Source organism: Strix aluco, chromosome 10, assembly GCF_031877795.1.
Source record: "Strix aluco isolate bStrAlu1 chromosome 10, bStrAlu1.hap1, whole genome shotgun sequence".
Taxonomy (NCBI): Eukaryota; Metazoa; Chordata; class Aves; order Strigiformes; family Strigidae; genus Strix; species Strix aluco.
In genome coordinates this window covers 21,796,978-21,811,971 of record NC_133940.1, presented here as the reverse complement: position 1 = coordinate 21,811,971, position 14,994 = coordinate 21,796,978, and the positions used below count along the sequence as shown (strand labels likewise).

At 45.2% G+C, this 14,994-nt stretch overlaps 1 protein-coding gene across 12 annotated transcripts in view; it reads left to right on the top strand.

The window, feature by feature from the left end:
• The window catches only part of ATP11C (ATPase phospholipid transporting 11C (ATP11C blood group)), a 58,113-nt gene extending 47,898 nt beyond the window's left edge, over window positions 1–10,215 (top strand). For 2 of the 12 annotated variants that reach the window (XR_012624540.1, XM_074834754.1), the window contains 4 exons: window positions 336–439; window positions 1,941–2,094; window positions 5,443–5,538; window positions 6,740–10,215. Coding sequence is in view for 8 of the 12 variants with exons in the window: in XM_074834754.1 (XP_074690855.1) it covers window positions 336–439; window positions 1,941–2,094; window positions 5,443–5,535 (351 nt within the window). In the remaining 4 variants the exon portion in view is untranslated. Of the gene's footprint in view, window positions 1–335; window positions 440–1,940; window positions 2,095–4,437; window positions 4,863–5,442; window positions 5,539–6,739 lie in introns of those variants that run through there. The other 10 variants (XM_074834750.1, XM_074834756.1, XR_012624538.1 and 7 more) reach the window with 9 other exon arrangements.
• Window positions 10,216–14,994: the final 4,779 nt, after the last annotated feature.

Genomic DNA, 14,994 nt, shown 5'->3' with positions numbered 1-14,994 from the left:
CTTACAAAAGGTCTTTTATGTTTGGTTCAGGACAGCAGGTGGTGGCAGGAGGCAATTACAGTCCCTGTAACCTTTAGACATTTCTTTAGCATCAGTAGTTGCATCAAATTTATTCTATTAAAAAGTGTCAGTTACAATTAGAAATTCACTGTTTCCCTGTTGACATTATGCCAATCTGTAGATACTGAAAATATTTTCCCTGGTGCACATATGCAGAGAGGTAGCTGTTTGGAGAACCTTCAACTTTAATGGGAAACCAGTCTGAAATTTCAAATAAATACAATCAAATACACTCTGCATCTAATGCCTGTTCTGTCTTTTTTTTATTCACGCAGCTAGCATTAGATACCCGATTCTGGACGTGGATGAACCACTTTGTGATTTGGGGCTCCCTTGCCTTCTATGTGTTTTTCTCGTTCTTTTGGGGAGGAGTCATTTGGCAAGTATCTTTTCCTCTTTCCATGGTGCTTTCTTAGGGGAATTCCCAGTGCTGGCTTTGCAGGGACGTGGCTGCAGCATCCCCTCATCTGGGCTATCCAGAGATTTACGGATGGCGAGGTGTGTGCAACCACACTCCTTCCTCTACCGCGAGGGAAGGGATGATCTCTCCATCCAACACCTACTAAAAGTCAGGGCTGGAAGAGGGCTGTGTTCAAGGAGGGTTGTCAGCCCGCCGAAGGGATAGCCTGAAAGCAGATAACTCCCTCGTTGCCATCCAGGTGCTCAGCTTTGGCAAGAGGTGGTTTGCTTTTCTGCCTGCAGGGTCATTTCTGGTGCTGAGGCCCTTATCTTCATTGGGAGGTTCCAGGGTAAATGTTTCAGGATCTGTTTGTGCTTGTGGATAGGAAAGAAAGGAAAAATTGGTGCTGGAAAGAAACCCAGTGGTACAGAAGGAAGGAACAGATGAGGTAGATGCAGGGAAAGAGGACCCGGCACTCTGGGGCAGCTTAAGAGGAAGAAATAAGCAGGAGAAAGCACAGATCCTGCTGCTGAAATCCTGGATCAGAGTAGAGAAATTCTCATTGATTTGAGTGTGACCAGGATTTTAGGTTTAATGTTTTGCGAAAACAGGCAAGCAATAATACATTACAAATATTATTAATTTTCTAGTTCCCATGCTGGAGTAGATGTTCATGTTGACGTTCACAGTATCTTCCATTTTACACTTTTGCTATCCCATGGGCTTCTGCCGTGGCTTATTGGCTAGATCCTTGACCCAGCAGCCTGCTAATCAAGATGTGGAACTGATGTAAATAGTTGAATTGGGGGTCACGGTCTTTGTTTAACTCTTCAGTGTTCCTAACCAACAGATTCAGATCTGCAATCTAGCCAGTTCTCTACACTGAAATATGTGAGTGTTCTGCTGGTGTGTTTAACTTGCATAGCTCAATATTTTTGAGTTAATGCTAAGCAACAACTGCTTTGGGATCCTTGTCATCATTTATTTATGAAGCATTTTTCACAAGCATCTGTTGGTTCCCTTCCATCATCAAGGGAGGAAGGAAGAGGCAAATAACCTGTTGGGACCAGGAGTTCTCTGGATTTCCACCATCAGAAGCAAACCAGAAGCTATAGCAAAGTTCAAAGTTGAAATAAAATGATCTGGTTTTTGGTAAGGTGAATAATTTATCTTTCAGTGATGGTAGCAAAATTGGTGATAGTAGCAAAATCCAAACCCCTCCCTGTCCCAAAATGAAACAGATATGGAGGGTGTAAAATGCCTCATGTAAGGTGACAGGACAGTCCTCCAGAACTAGCGCAGTACAAGGCAGGAGATGCATTGAGAGAAAGACGGGCAGTTTGTTTCTGTGCAGGCTGTATCCATCTCCATCTGAAAGGGAGGCATTACTGCTAATAGTTTGATCTGAATCTGCCTTTAATTCTGACCTTCTTGGGAAATTCATGTTAACAAGAATTTATTTGTGTCCTTTCTTTTTCAGGCCTTTCCTGAAGCAGCAAAGAATGTATTTTGTATTTGCCCATATGCTGACTTCTGTTTCCACATGGCTGGCAATAGTTCTCCTGATCTTTATCAGCCTTTTCCCAGAAATTCTTCTAATAGTTTTAAAAAATATAAAAGAGAAAAATCATCAGGTAAGGAACAAGATGATGTATTGCACAGTATTTTTAGGAAGACCTCTCTTAAGCACCAGATGAACCTGTAACAGTACCATGTACAACTCGCATCTTGAGGAAGCCTTTCTAGAGTCTCATCTTGCTCTTTCACATGCCAGAAATGTCAAGAAGCTCATCTAAAAATACTGCCTAGATCTGTAGTGAGGAGAGACTCAACCCGTGCCTTTCCTTAGTTGCCTTCACTGGATGGAAACCTGCTGTCTCTTATAAAAAAGCACAGTAACCCTTTTCCAACCTGAACTGATCATCAAACCCACCATATTGTGTCATGAAAAAAAGCTACTTGTTTTTATGTCAAAGAACGCACCCCTGATGTTCCCTTTAGGTATGTCCTCAGGTGCTGGCGCAGGGGGAACAACAGGATCAGGTCTTGTCACATTTCCCCCCCTCCCCTTAATGACCGAGGGCTCATACCATGGTGTGAGCCTGCAGTGTCTGACTCTCCTCAGAAGCAGTTTGGTTTCTTAACAGCTTTCCTCTGCTGCTGAGGAGGAGGGCTCGTTTTAGAAGTGTAAACCATCTCCTAAGTTTTCTTTGTCGCTCCTGCAAATGGTGAATGCCAGCACTGCTGGGTCACAACTGGCACCATACTGAGCCCCTCACCTGCCCCTTGCTCTCTGCTTACCTGGAGATGCTGAACATCCCCGCAGCACCATCCCCCTGGGCAGCCTTGCTCACCCCGGCCATGCCTCCACTGCTCCCTGTGCCTCCCCTCCCTCCTGCAGCCCCTCTTTTCCCCCTGCAGCATCAGCAAGTCCTCCTTCAGGTCAACACTCAGCCTCTTACCAGCCATGGCCTCTTGCCATCCGGTTTGAATGTCCTTAGGCAGTGGTGGGGCACAGGCCAGCAGGGTGTACGTTGTCCCCCCCCGCCAACACCCAGCAGATGTTGGCGTTTTGGGGGTTTGGGCCAGGGTGGCTCCCTGGCAGGTAGCCGGGGCCAGCCATCACTCTGCCCGGCAGCACAGCGGCAGAATTTGGCCAGCGCAGGGCTAGCAGCATGCAGAGGTGACTTCTGCCCTGCCAGCCATGCCCTGGACCAGCACTGTGGTGCTGGCAGACCAATGCCCAGCTGGTCTGACCGTGTCCCAGGAAATCATGGGATGAACTTCTAAATACTGAGGTTCAAAACAGGCTTCTCTCCTGGAAGCTCTTGCATCCCGTGAGGTTTCAGTGCACCTTCCTCACCTGGGATAACTTGTTATCTGTGGTCCTTATTTAAAAATTATTATCCTGATTTAAAAAAAAATATCCAGTGAAGTAGTAAAGGTTTTCCTCTCCCATTTGAAGTCCAAGTTTGGCACAGTATCATTGAGGTAAAACATGTATCTGCAAGACAAAAAAACCCCACCCCAAACCATTAACATTGAAAGCAATAGAGATGGTAAAAGTATTGTTGAATTCTTTGAAGCTCCATGGAATTTCTTTCAGTTAAGTACGATTTAATAGTTTCTAGCTTGACACCCCTGTTGAATAGGCTGGGAGTGGGTTACTCTCAGCTGCTGACACAGGGTGGTTTGAGGATGGTGACCTGGGGGTTTCCAAGCCCCAGCTCAACTCACCTGAGAGGTGACCCACTTTTGCCTTCAGCTGTTGGCCAGAAGATCCATTCCACCATGCAATACTTGCTTTTAAGAGTGCTTTATATGTGTTAAAAAAGGCTCTTGTGAAATCATTTAGCAAAGCAAAGTAAGTGTCAACTAGAAAAGTCTCTTCATATGTGCATACGAAACTAAACACAGGCTGAGCCATATTTAAATGTACATTTTGAGCAAGAGCTTTATGAAACGCCTGAAGCAGATACCGGCTCTAGATGTCTGTATTGGCAGTCGGACACCAAAATCAGTCACCTGATTGTAAAGGTATCTAAGAACAGGTAGATGATTTCAAATCAAGACCCTTTTTGAAAATCCTGACCTTAATATTGGAAAAAAAAATAAAACATCAGTTTGCCAAGGGGAGCATTAAATGAAAATTAAGATTAGGGATGTTATTTAGGTGCCTGAACCCCCACCTTGACAGCTGAGGGTCTCCTCTGGAAGGGGAGGATGGACTGAGGCCAGGTTGATGGGTGTTTGCCCTTGACCTCGATGGGACTGGGTTTTACCCCGAGTTCCCTATAACACAACGCATTGCCTCTGCTCAGTCTTTATTAAATTTTCTGTCTGGTAATGTTTTGTTGGTTTTTTGTTGGTGTTTTTTTTCTTTTTTTAACTGCAAGGCGCATTTCTGTTTTCCTTGGTTTCTGCCTTTCTCTTTCTTGTACTGCAAGTTTCTGTCTTTTTGTGCTGTTGTGAACTAGGTAACGAAGCGCCTTCCTTCCTCAGGAACATCCACTATCTTCATGCTTTCTCAAACTTCCAGCAATCACAGCTTTTCTTGGAGTGAATAAGGTGATTTTCTTTCTGAGTCACTATGTGTTGCTTGCTCTACTGCTTTTTCCTTCTGATGCCTAACTCCTGAAAACCCCTCTTTAGATTTGCTCACCTGGCAAACCCCTGCTTTTTTTCCCCCTCCTCTTGCTTTAATTTAAATCTTTTGCTTAAATATTTCGTCTGTCTCTTCCCCTTCGGTCTCCTGCCGTGCCTCAGGTGGGTGAGCTGGTTGTGCTCGGGATGTCCGAGTGAGGTGAATGCGGCCGATGCTGGTCACACTCTCCTTCCCCACTGTAGTTTTGTCGGTTAGTGGACTAGATACAAACTTTTCTAAAGTGTGTGACAAAGTTCACTTGATTTTGATCGTTCTTTGGATGAGCTGGCGAACAGCTCAGGCTCGTTTGATCTAGGAGCTCCCCAAGTGCCTGTCTTGCCCAGTCCATCCCACTTGCTAGTGCTACAGTTGTACAAGTGAATAACCCACTGCACTCAACCCTCACAACAAGGGGTAGTTGTGGACTTGCTGACCATGGAGATGGTGGGGCTACCCTACAGCAAAGTGCCTTGAAAACATGTTCCTAGCATTTGGTTTCACTGCAGATCTCCAGTATTACTTGCTATTTTAAAAATACCAGTTGCGTGAAGATCAAGGATGGTTTCTTCCTCAAAAGCACCTGTAGCATAAACCCCCAAGCCTGAAGTTAACCATTTCAGGAAGCAGGGCTAGTTTCTGAATATCCTCTGTGCCTCTTGCACTGCAAGACCCAGCCAGTATTAATCACTGTGGTTTTTAGGGAGCATGTATTGCTACATCCCTTATGATATGACTTAGCTGTAAAAAGGGGTGTGTGCGTGTGTGTCTTACATTGTTTGACCATTAGGCAGGGACAAGTGTCACGTGTGCTATAAGTCTCTTTGCCTCGCTGTTGCAGAGCAGCAGGAAGGCACCTGATTCATTGTCGGCCAGACCTTCTGTCAGACCACTACTTTTAAGAACATTCTCAGATGAGTCTAATGTGTTGTAACAGGTACCCTGTCCAAAGGAGTTGGGATGGTTTTAAAAGGCATCAATTAACCAAATGTAACCCCCCCCCCCAATCAATTAAACTATGGTTCTTGTAATCCTCTTGACTATCGGTGTGGGGCATCTGTCCTTGTGGAATGGAGATGCAATGCTTGGGATGCATTTTAATTTGGGGATGTTGTCCCCTCCAGCCTCTTCAGAATCCCATATGTGTGCAGATCCTCTCAAACTGAAATATTTTGCAGCTCTAACTGAAATATCTTGCAATATGTAAACAAATCTTTAAATATAACATACTTTAGTCTAATATTACTAGAAAATTTAATGTGAGAATGCAGTGAATTGTGCTAACAGCATTTACAGTGAAGTATTCAAATCTCAGCTATTAAAATGATTCCAGTATTGCATCTGAGTTGTACCAAAAATCCCTTTTTCTAGGATGCATGCTGTTCTGTCAAATAGAAATAAGTACATTTTAATTCATCTGCCTAGACTGAAACTAAACATGTGTACTTGTTTATGTATATCAACATATGGTAGGGCAGGCATGTCTCCATGTCTGTATCTATATACGCACACAGAGAGCATCCTAGTATAAGTTTACTTGATTTTAAATACCGTAGTAAGCCAATAGCAGAATAAAAAAAATAAAAGTGCCTAATTGAATTCACAATTTCACCTATTACATAGCTGTGTGCTGTCCGCTGCCAACATAAAACTGCAAATTTTCTGCAAACCTCTCCTATCTTTGTACCCACACCTGCTTCTAAAGAATCAGTTTAATTGGAAGGGCAGGTCCAACAGCCAAGCTTGCCAGAGCTCCAAATGTGTCTGTCATAAATCCGCGTTGCTGGCGAGCCGAGCAGCCCTTCCTTCCCCGCAGACGTTAGGTGGTGCTCTCCACTACCATATACTGGTGCAGACTGGTGTGGCAGGCGGCTGGACTGGGGCAGAATGGGAGCCGCAGGAGACAGCGAGGCAGATACCACTTTTAGACTTTATACAGCATTTTGCAGATTGGGCAAATTAATTTACCATTTTATCATTTGTTCCTTGGTTGTGAATGAAATTTGGCACTTTTATCATGGTCTAATCATTCTATAAAATGTTAAGTATTTTTTCTAAAAGCAACAGAGAAAAAAGCTTGATGAGTTTGGGAATGTAACAATTGCAATACATGTGCATTTTCCTTCTGATTTTTGCAGACTGCCCCCTTTGATCAGCCTATGTTAGTCTCATACAAACGTATAGAGAATGGTTATGTGAAGACTGAAGATGCTGTTACTAATTTGGCAGAAAGATATCCTCTCAGGATACTTTAAAGTGCTCCATACAAACACCGCGTATTGTCATGCTGTAGGAAAAAAACCATGGTTTTAACCTAACAGTTCTCTTTGATACCAAGACCGGTAAGCTGCCATGCTGATACAGCAGTAGCCAGGGCACTGGCCCCACGGTACCTGTTTGTCTTTGGGCTTGTGGCTTCCCCTCTCCCCCCCAAAAAATTCTGCCAAATTCTACATTATTGGAGGCTGAGAAAGCATCTTTAGGAATTCATCCAAAACAGCATGAATTGAAGTGCAAGAGAGCAATGCCAGCCTCGTTTCACACGGGGGCTTCCTCTGCCCGCGGCAGATCTGTTCGAGAGCAGCAGAGAGCTGCTGAAGTCTCTCGCTCTGCCTGACCAAAGAAGTAGCACAGACTTTAAACCCAATAACAGCCCCCTCCGGCATCCCGAAGGCACTGGGGAGAGCCTGCTGCTGTCACGCAGAAGCTGGATGCAGCCCTGTGAGCATCTTGCCCGGTGCTGGGGCTGCAAGCCCTCGGCGGGGGGCTGCCCCCTCCCAGCCATGGGTTGTATGTGGCAGAAATACTTGAAAACTCGGGAGAAAACTTCACGGATGGTGCAAAGTTCAGTCGCCTATCCCCGCTCTGGGTACGGCTGGAAGCGCCTGCGGCCTGTCCGCAGCGGTGGTATCCACGCAGAGACCCGTGGTGCTGGGAAGCGTCCGAGCATCCTCGTGGCCGGTTTGCTGATGGGTTTATTCCTGGTGGAGGATAAAGAAAAGGTCATTATTTCCTCGTGTTGTGACTGTTCATGATGGAAGGAAGCTTTCATGGGGGAGGAAAGCATCTCAGAAGTTGGGCTGTGCCAGACTTTCAGCCGTTTTGCCCGGGTTCCTGTGGTTGTGCTTACATTGCTGCACGGTGCAGTTGCTTCAACACTTTAAAGGCCTGAGTGACAGTGTGGTCCTGGGATGATCCCAGGGACACGGGCTGTGCCTGTAAACTTGCAGGCATATAAAACTGCATCTTGAGATATTTGCACTAAGAAACAAGAAGCCGGTTTAAAAATAAAGGAATACATGAACCTGATTTCATTTTACACTTTATTTGGTTTTTAAATTGGCATGTTCTTTTTAAATCTACCTGTACCATGGTCGTGGGAACTCTTCTCTTTAGGTTGTGTGCAGCAGAGGTGAGCTGCCTGACTCTCGATACTTTTTTTTTCTCTGATATTTCATATGTGGAAAAAGCAGCTTTTTTTTGTTGCGTTAAGTCGTAAGCAGTGACAGAGCACCCTGTGTGCCACCGCTGTTTGGTGTGAAGGTCCCTCCTTGTGCTGCCTGGCCCTGGCCCTCTGCATTCAAGTCTCAGTACAGAAGTAACAAGCTCCACGCTGCGGCTGGGTTTGGCTCCCGCTCGCTCAGGCTTTGTGTCATTTACATGCAAAGAAACAATATGGGACTAGACGAAACATTCCCTTCACCAAATTTCACTGAATGGCGCACTTAATTTTTGGAAGAATCGAATCTTGCTCTCTGGCTGCCACCCCTGAGGTCTGTCTTCGCTGGTGGAAGCAGGATGCGGATCAGCTGCAGGCACGTTCTGGTGTGCGTCAGAAGGACTTTGCCACGGGCCTTACCTGAGTGAAGAAGGGGTGTGCGCGGTCCCTGTGGCTGGTGGCTGCTCTTACATCACCCAGCAGGGGAGGGGACGTGCGGACAGGACCACTGTATTATACACGCTGCACTGGCCTCAGCACAAGTGGTGTTCGTTGGCACCGTGTTAGCAACCGCGGCTCGACTCCTTGCTGCATGCAAGTAAGGAGCTGCACTTCCAGCATGTGTCCCATGGGCAAAGCTTTTTTTTTTCTCTTTTTTTTTTTTTCCTTTTCCTAGCTCATTTCACAGACCTAGAATTCAACTTGCAGACCTTGTCCCATTCTCAACTTTTCTTGCTAAAATGTGGTGCCTACAGATCAAGTATGCGATGAATACAATGAAGATACGCTCTATATGCCAAATCTAACCTTTCTCCTTAAATATACAGTTGCTGACTTGTGTTTACATAACATTTAAACAGGCGCTGAAATGCCTAATTCCTGTGATTCAAATCCATTCCAAGCCCGAATGGTCCCAAGCCTGACACCTTGCTTCTCGGTTTGTTTTGTGTCGTACTCTACTCCTGGGGTCAAAGTCTGTTCCCATGAAATTCAGCTGGAGGTTTTGGTGGTGACATTAGTGGGAACAGTGAAGCTTGCCATGTATGTGTGAACTGTCTGAATAAAGCCACTTAAACAGGCTAATTTCTGCAGCCTGTTTTAAGATGGAGCCTTCTAAGAACCAAATCTTTCTCTTCCCGTTTTCAAGTGTCCTGTCTCAGGGTGGAGCAAGCCACCGCAATAGTTGTACGTTCAAACCCAAGGCAGACTGCTAAAAAGTGGGTTGGAATTAATGTGAAATGTCTTGAATAGCAGTTCTTTGGGAAAATGCAGGTTTTCTTGGGCTTGGATCTTCAGCTAGTGCACTGGTGTAGTGCTGGGGAATGCAAGGACCTGCAGAAGATCTGATGCTCGTTATTCAGCAGTAACGGGAGTGAAATTCCTGTTGCTGTGGGTGACTTGTAAAATCAGGGAAAGGAGACTACTCCTGCGGTTAGAGAAGGGAAGAAAAAGTGGTGACAGTAACTAAGGTGTAAGCCAGCAGGATGCTGAAGTGGCAGAAATCCGACACAGTGATGCTGTGATTGTTGTTCATGTACCATAATACACGTTGCAGTGTTACAGCGCTCATTAGTGAACTAAAAGGTCAGTACAGGCTTATCGGTGGAAAAACTTGAAGGAAAAAAGGCTGGGGTTTTTTCATAACAATTCGTTGAAGTTTAATCACTGGCTAGTGACACTGAAAGATAAGAAAAGTAATTAAGATTCCCTCTAAAACTGTTATGTGGTAACGGAGGAACTTGGTGTAGTCATAGCTACTTTTCAAAAACTAATCCTAATCGTTATGAGAATATTATAAATGACTTGGAATTGCATAAAAAATTAAAATTGAATTTGTATACACACAGTTGAAAAACTTACCTAATACTGCACCATTTATCCAGATTCCCAGCTATGGATTTTTTTTTAAAACCATGTAGTATATAGAAAGTGTAAATTATATACAGGCAATGAGAAGATACATTTTCAGCTTCTTGCAAAAAAAAAAAAAAAAAAAAAGGACTGCAACCTTACATTTTTTTCACTTAAATGCAATTTTATACATTTATGTTGCTTTATATAAAGGAAATTGAATGTGAATGTTACCTTTTATGAATGCAATTTGCTCTTTTTTCATTACAGAAACTTTTGTTTGAAGTAATCAATAAACTTTGGTATGTTGTTCTGATTAATATATATATTTGTTGTCTGTCTTGTCTCCTTGGATGCTCCAAGGCAATAGTTTATAACATGGGCTTCTCCAAGGCAGTACCAGGGGGACCATCGGCATTTTCACTGGGGGGTAGACGATGCCAGAAAGGCTATACTTGGTTCTCTGATGTGGAGCAGCATTTGCCTAAGGAAATACTGGTTGCTTCTCATATTTTTATTTTTCTAGCAAGGTATTAACAATTCTGCTGGTAACAGCTGCAGCATGTAGCCAGACTATGTGCTCTAAACCCATTTCCCTCACAAAAAAGGTCAAATTAAGAAAGTGAGTCCTGTGAATTAAGTGAATAAATTGATTTAGCTTTGTAGAAGAGTTGAACTTGGAGCTTTAGCTGACATTTAAGAACTGGGTAAAAAAAATGCAGGTCCATGTGCCCGACTTCTACGTGCATGAAGTTTTTGTTAATGCTGTGCGTTGGTTCTGTGTGTCGTGGCTAGCTGTAATAAGTGAGCATTTTTTAGTTCAAAGACTAGAAGCACACAAATGAGGATTATTCTGTGGTTTGTAAAGTGCCTGGAGCTGGTGAAGTTCAGGCCAGATATTTGCACTGAAGAAGTTCCAACAATGCAATGAAACTGTTAAAGCAAGACTCACAGTGTTTGTATAATACACAAGAAAAACGCATAGACAATAGTTTTTTTTGGGGGAGGGGGACATAGGTCTGATTCAAACCGAAGTGTTTATAGCGAAAAACTGACAGTTTGAAAAATTCTGTTTTGGCTGCTTCGATTTCTTCAGCTCCCATCAGCCACCGGAGGACAGATGGCTGTGCTATTTAAAACAAACTATAACCTTTAAGAAGCAGCTTGTACTATTGGAAACCAGATACACGCATTGAGAGTCTTAATAGCCCGTGTGAGTGATAGTGAAAATCATCTGAAGAGCTGGAAAGGGTTTTACTCTGAGCTGGCTACCCAGGCTGACAGGACAAAAGTAGTAAATGTAAGCGATGGGAGATGGCCGTGGGTCACTGGGTATTTCAGAAAGCACCAAATTAGCATTTAAAACGCCCGTGTAACCCTTCATATTAAAAAGGAGAAGCAATGTCATTTTGTAAGGTGGTTTTTAACAAGGACAGCAATTTTTTTAAAGGTCAGGCTGTTGGCGTGTGAGGGCTCTTGGCAGGCGGAGGGGCCGCAGTGTCCCCGTCCCTCCCTGTTTCCCTGCAGCCGCTGCGGAAGGAGAGGTGTCTGCACCGTCCTCGCTGCTGGGATTGGGGTTGGCTTCTTCAGTCTTCGCATGTCTGGGGATAACCTGCTAAGCTGGAAAATACACTGTGGCCCGGAGAAAGGGCGTGTGTGCACCTGTGGTGCGTGTTCCCTTCCAAAACCAGGGGTTGTAACAATAAATAAGGCAGGTCTGACTGACGCAGAGAAAAAGTGAGAGTGGGAGAGCGGAGTGAAGTCCTTTCTCTTTCTCACACTGACATAGTAGGTGAAATAAAACCCTGGTCCTGATGAAATCAGTGCAGGCTTAACTGGCTTCAGTGGGGCCAGGATTTCTGGTGAGCTGTGGAAGCTCTGCTCCTCCTGGACCAGCTTGGGAAGAGCCCACAGCAGACAGTCCCCCTGGATTTGAGTGATGCTGCCTTGTGCACATGAAATCCTCCTAAAATCCCTATTTATGAAAACCAACCGGAGCTTAATTACTGTCCTGCACAGGTACTTTGATGTTGCTATGCTTATTCCAGAGGTGAGCAATTCCCTTCCACATCAGTTTGACTCCAAATTACATTTAGCCAGCTCTATTTTTCCAGTTCTCAGCATCACCCTGAAAAAAATTAAAGCCCTTCTGTCCCACTTTGCTCACCGGAGTTCAGGCACAAAAGACCAAGCAGCTGCTCCCCATAGCAGCTGGGGCTCAGGGACTAAGCAGGAGGCTCAAAGCAGATGTGCAGGCAGGGAGAGGATCCGTGGAGGAATTGTCTGTAAAAACTAATGAGGCTAATGTGATGGAGTGGGGCAAAGTTGTCTGCAGCAGCCTTCCAGGTGGTGTAGCAAGAAAAATGGGATTTGGGCAAGCCAGGGAAAAATGTTGCAACAATTATGCCCTGGAGTGATGAGAGCTGGGCTGTATCTTGGAGAAATTATCTGGCACCTGCAGGACTGCGTATGAGAGCTGGGACAGAGGGCTTAATTGAGGGTGACAAGTTAAATTACCCTATTTAACCAGAAACTCTTTTCCCCAGCAACTGTCAGCGGAAGGGTGTTTCTGAAGGAGAGACTAGGAGACAGGATGGACTGAGCTGATGGTGACAGATGGACGTTGATCAAGACACTTTCAGAAGCCTCTAACTGGGCAACGTCTCCAAGGGATGTGGTGGGGATGGAGCAGCCGCAGCCAGACTCGCTGCTCAGCTCTCGCTTTCTGCACAGTCCCACGATGAAGTATGAAAGCAGAAGCTTTTGGAAGCTGCAGAAATTAAATCTATGTTTTCTCCAAATTATAACAAAAATACACGCTGGAAGAAATAGCTGGTGTAATTATTCAGATCAGTCTTAAAAGGCAATCGCATCACTATAACAGATGTCTGTGGTTGCCTAAAATGGAGCATTCCTGTTTGACTAAACAGGTAGTTTTGAAGTGATTTCTAAAAACCAAATAATAACACCAGTCCCCACAAAACCTTCTAGCCTTTATCTGAAGGAAAGGAAAAAAAAAAAAAAAAAAAAAAAGAAGAAAAGAAGAGGGTTTTGAATTTGTTTGAGGTTTTTTCCCCAGCCTCTGATCTGGCATTAATGAAATTAGTAGGAATTCTCCCTACACCTTTCTCCCTAAGATTTAAGGATAAGGAATTGCACCCACATGAAATAAAATCTCTTCAAACAGAGGTGCTGCAGGTGCTGGCAAGATTTCCCCAGCTCTCTGAAAGGGCTCTTTCCCTTCACACACAGATATATACGTGCCACTCTCAGAGCGCTGAACATTGTTATGGGGCCTGGGTGGGAAATCCCTGAAAAAGAAATACCCGTGTTTCTGGCCATTGTTGTTTCCTTTTTATCTGTCTCCTTGTTCCCTCTATCTCAGCTTATCGTTGCTTGGGCAGGCAGAGAGTTACACTCATCTCTGGAGGAGACAGACAAGCCGAGCAGCTTCTGGCAGTGTAAAATATGAGAGGCCGGATGGTGCCTCTGCTGAATGCGTTGCTGGAATAGCTGGGCATTTATCGTGAAATGCCTGAAAGGAGGCACTGCAAGCAGCCAGGTTTCCAAAACAAGAATCTTTGTGGCCGTACAGGCTTGTAAGGGAACAATGGTAAGGAAAAGCTGTGCCCGATTATCCTTCAGTTTGAGCAAACACAGCTTTTCCGTGCTGCGAGCTGGCTGCTGGTGCCTTGTGCTGATGAATTGGCTGGAGGAGGTGCAGCTTTGGGATGTGCAGGATTCCTGCTGCCGTGGTCCAGCCTAGCCCACCCAGGGCTCCAGGAGGGTGCGGTGGCTGCAAAGACCTCATCCAGATCCAGTCTTAATCATTTTGTCTCCTGTGCAGAGAGGAAGAAATGGATTGATTGCCAAACCTTAGGGATAATATAGCTGTGCTTTCTACTGGCTTGCTTTATTTTTCCCGAGGCTGGAGTTAGAAGAGGGTACGTATCACTCAGTGGTGGTGAGTCCCGATTGCAGCACGGCATCCTCTGTGCAGCAGGAGAACAAAAAAGAGACTTTCAGCACTCGGATGGGCGTCAATTCTGCATGAGCTGTTACAGTTCAGGGAAAATAGCATTCCTGCTATAAGAATACAGATGGAATGCAGCATGGCTGTCTTTCCATGCATATGGCTATTTTATAACCATGTTTTACTGCTGTGCACCTGAGCTGGATTTTTTGATGAGTAACTGAAAATCAACTCTCCCTGTTGCACAAGATGTGCTTTATGACTAGACAGAAAATTGTCTATTCAAACTGTTACGTTAGTGAGGATCTGCTGTGTTACAAGCAAGGAGCACTGACTGAATGGGTAGTTTTTCCTTGAAAAATTCTGTATCGGTGTAAGAAGGGACACGGTCTACCAAAAGGCAGTGATTTTCATACTACCACTGTTAGACCTTGGGTCCTAAATTAATAGCCCTGACTGCTGAAGTGTTGGAAAAAGGCTGCTATTATAGTAAGGAGCATAATTAAAAGGTTGTTTTGGAAAAACAGGAACATCCACTTCTCCGTGCTGCCTTCCAGGACAGCCCAGGCTCCTGTCGAGAATGAGCTGGCATTGTTTGAACCTCAGCAGTGGGGAAACTGAGGCTGATGGGTCAGGCCGGCGGTGTGCTTAGAGCTCTGGCCAGCTTTGGCTATAGAGATGTAATTCTTGTATATTGTTCAAGGAATTTGCTAGAATGATGCTTCCAGAGGATGAAAACACTTTTTAAAAGAAAAAATAAATATTTTCTTAGAGAAGTGGTATAGGCACTAAGGCGGTGAGCGGCTCTGGCTGCAGGGTGGTGTGCTGGGGGACACAGTAAATTTAAAAAAACAAAACAAAACAAAACAACAACAAGAAGGAAAAAAAGGGAAAAGGGGGGAAACGGGGGAAAAGGAGGGGGGAAAGGGGGAAAAGGAAAAAAAAAAGTGAAAAAAGTGAAAAAGGCAGGGCGCTGGGCCGGGAGGCGGCGGTGCCGGCGGCCCCGCGGCGCGGGCAGCGGGCGGTCCCGGGGCGGGGCGGGGGGCGGGCGGAGGCGGCCGCTCGCTTCCCCCGGCCCCGCCTCGACGGCCGCGCCGGCCCGGGGCGGCGGCGGCGGAGCGGTGCCGGCG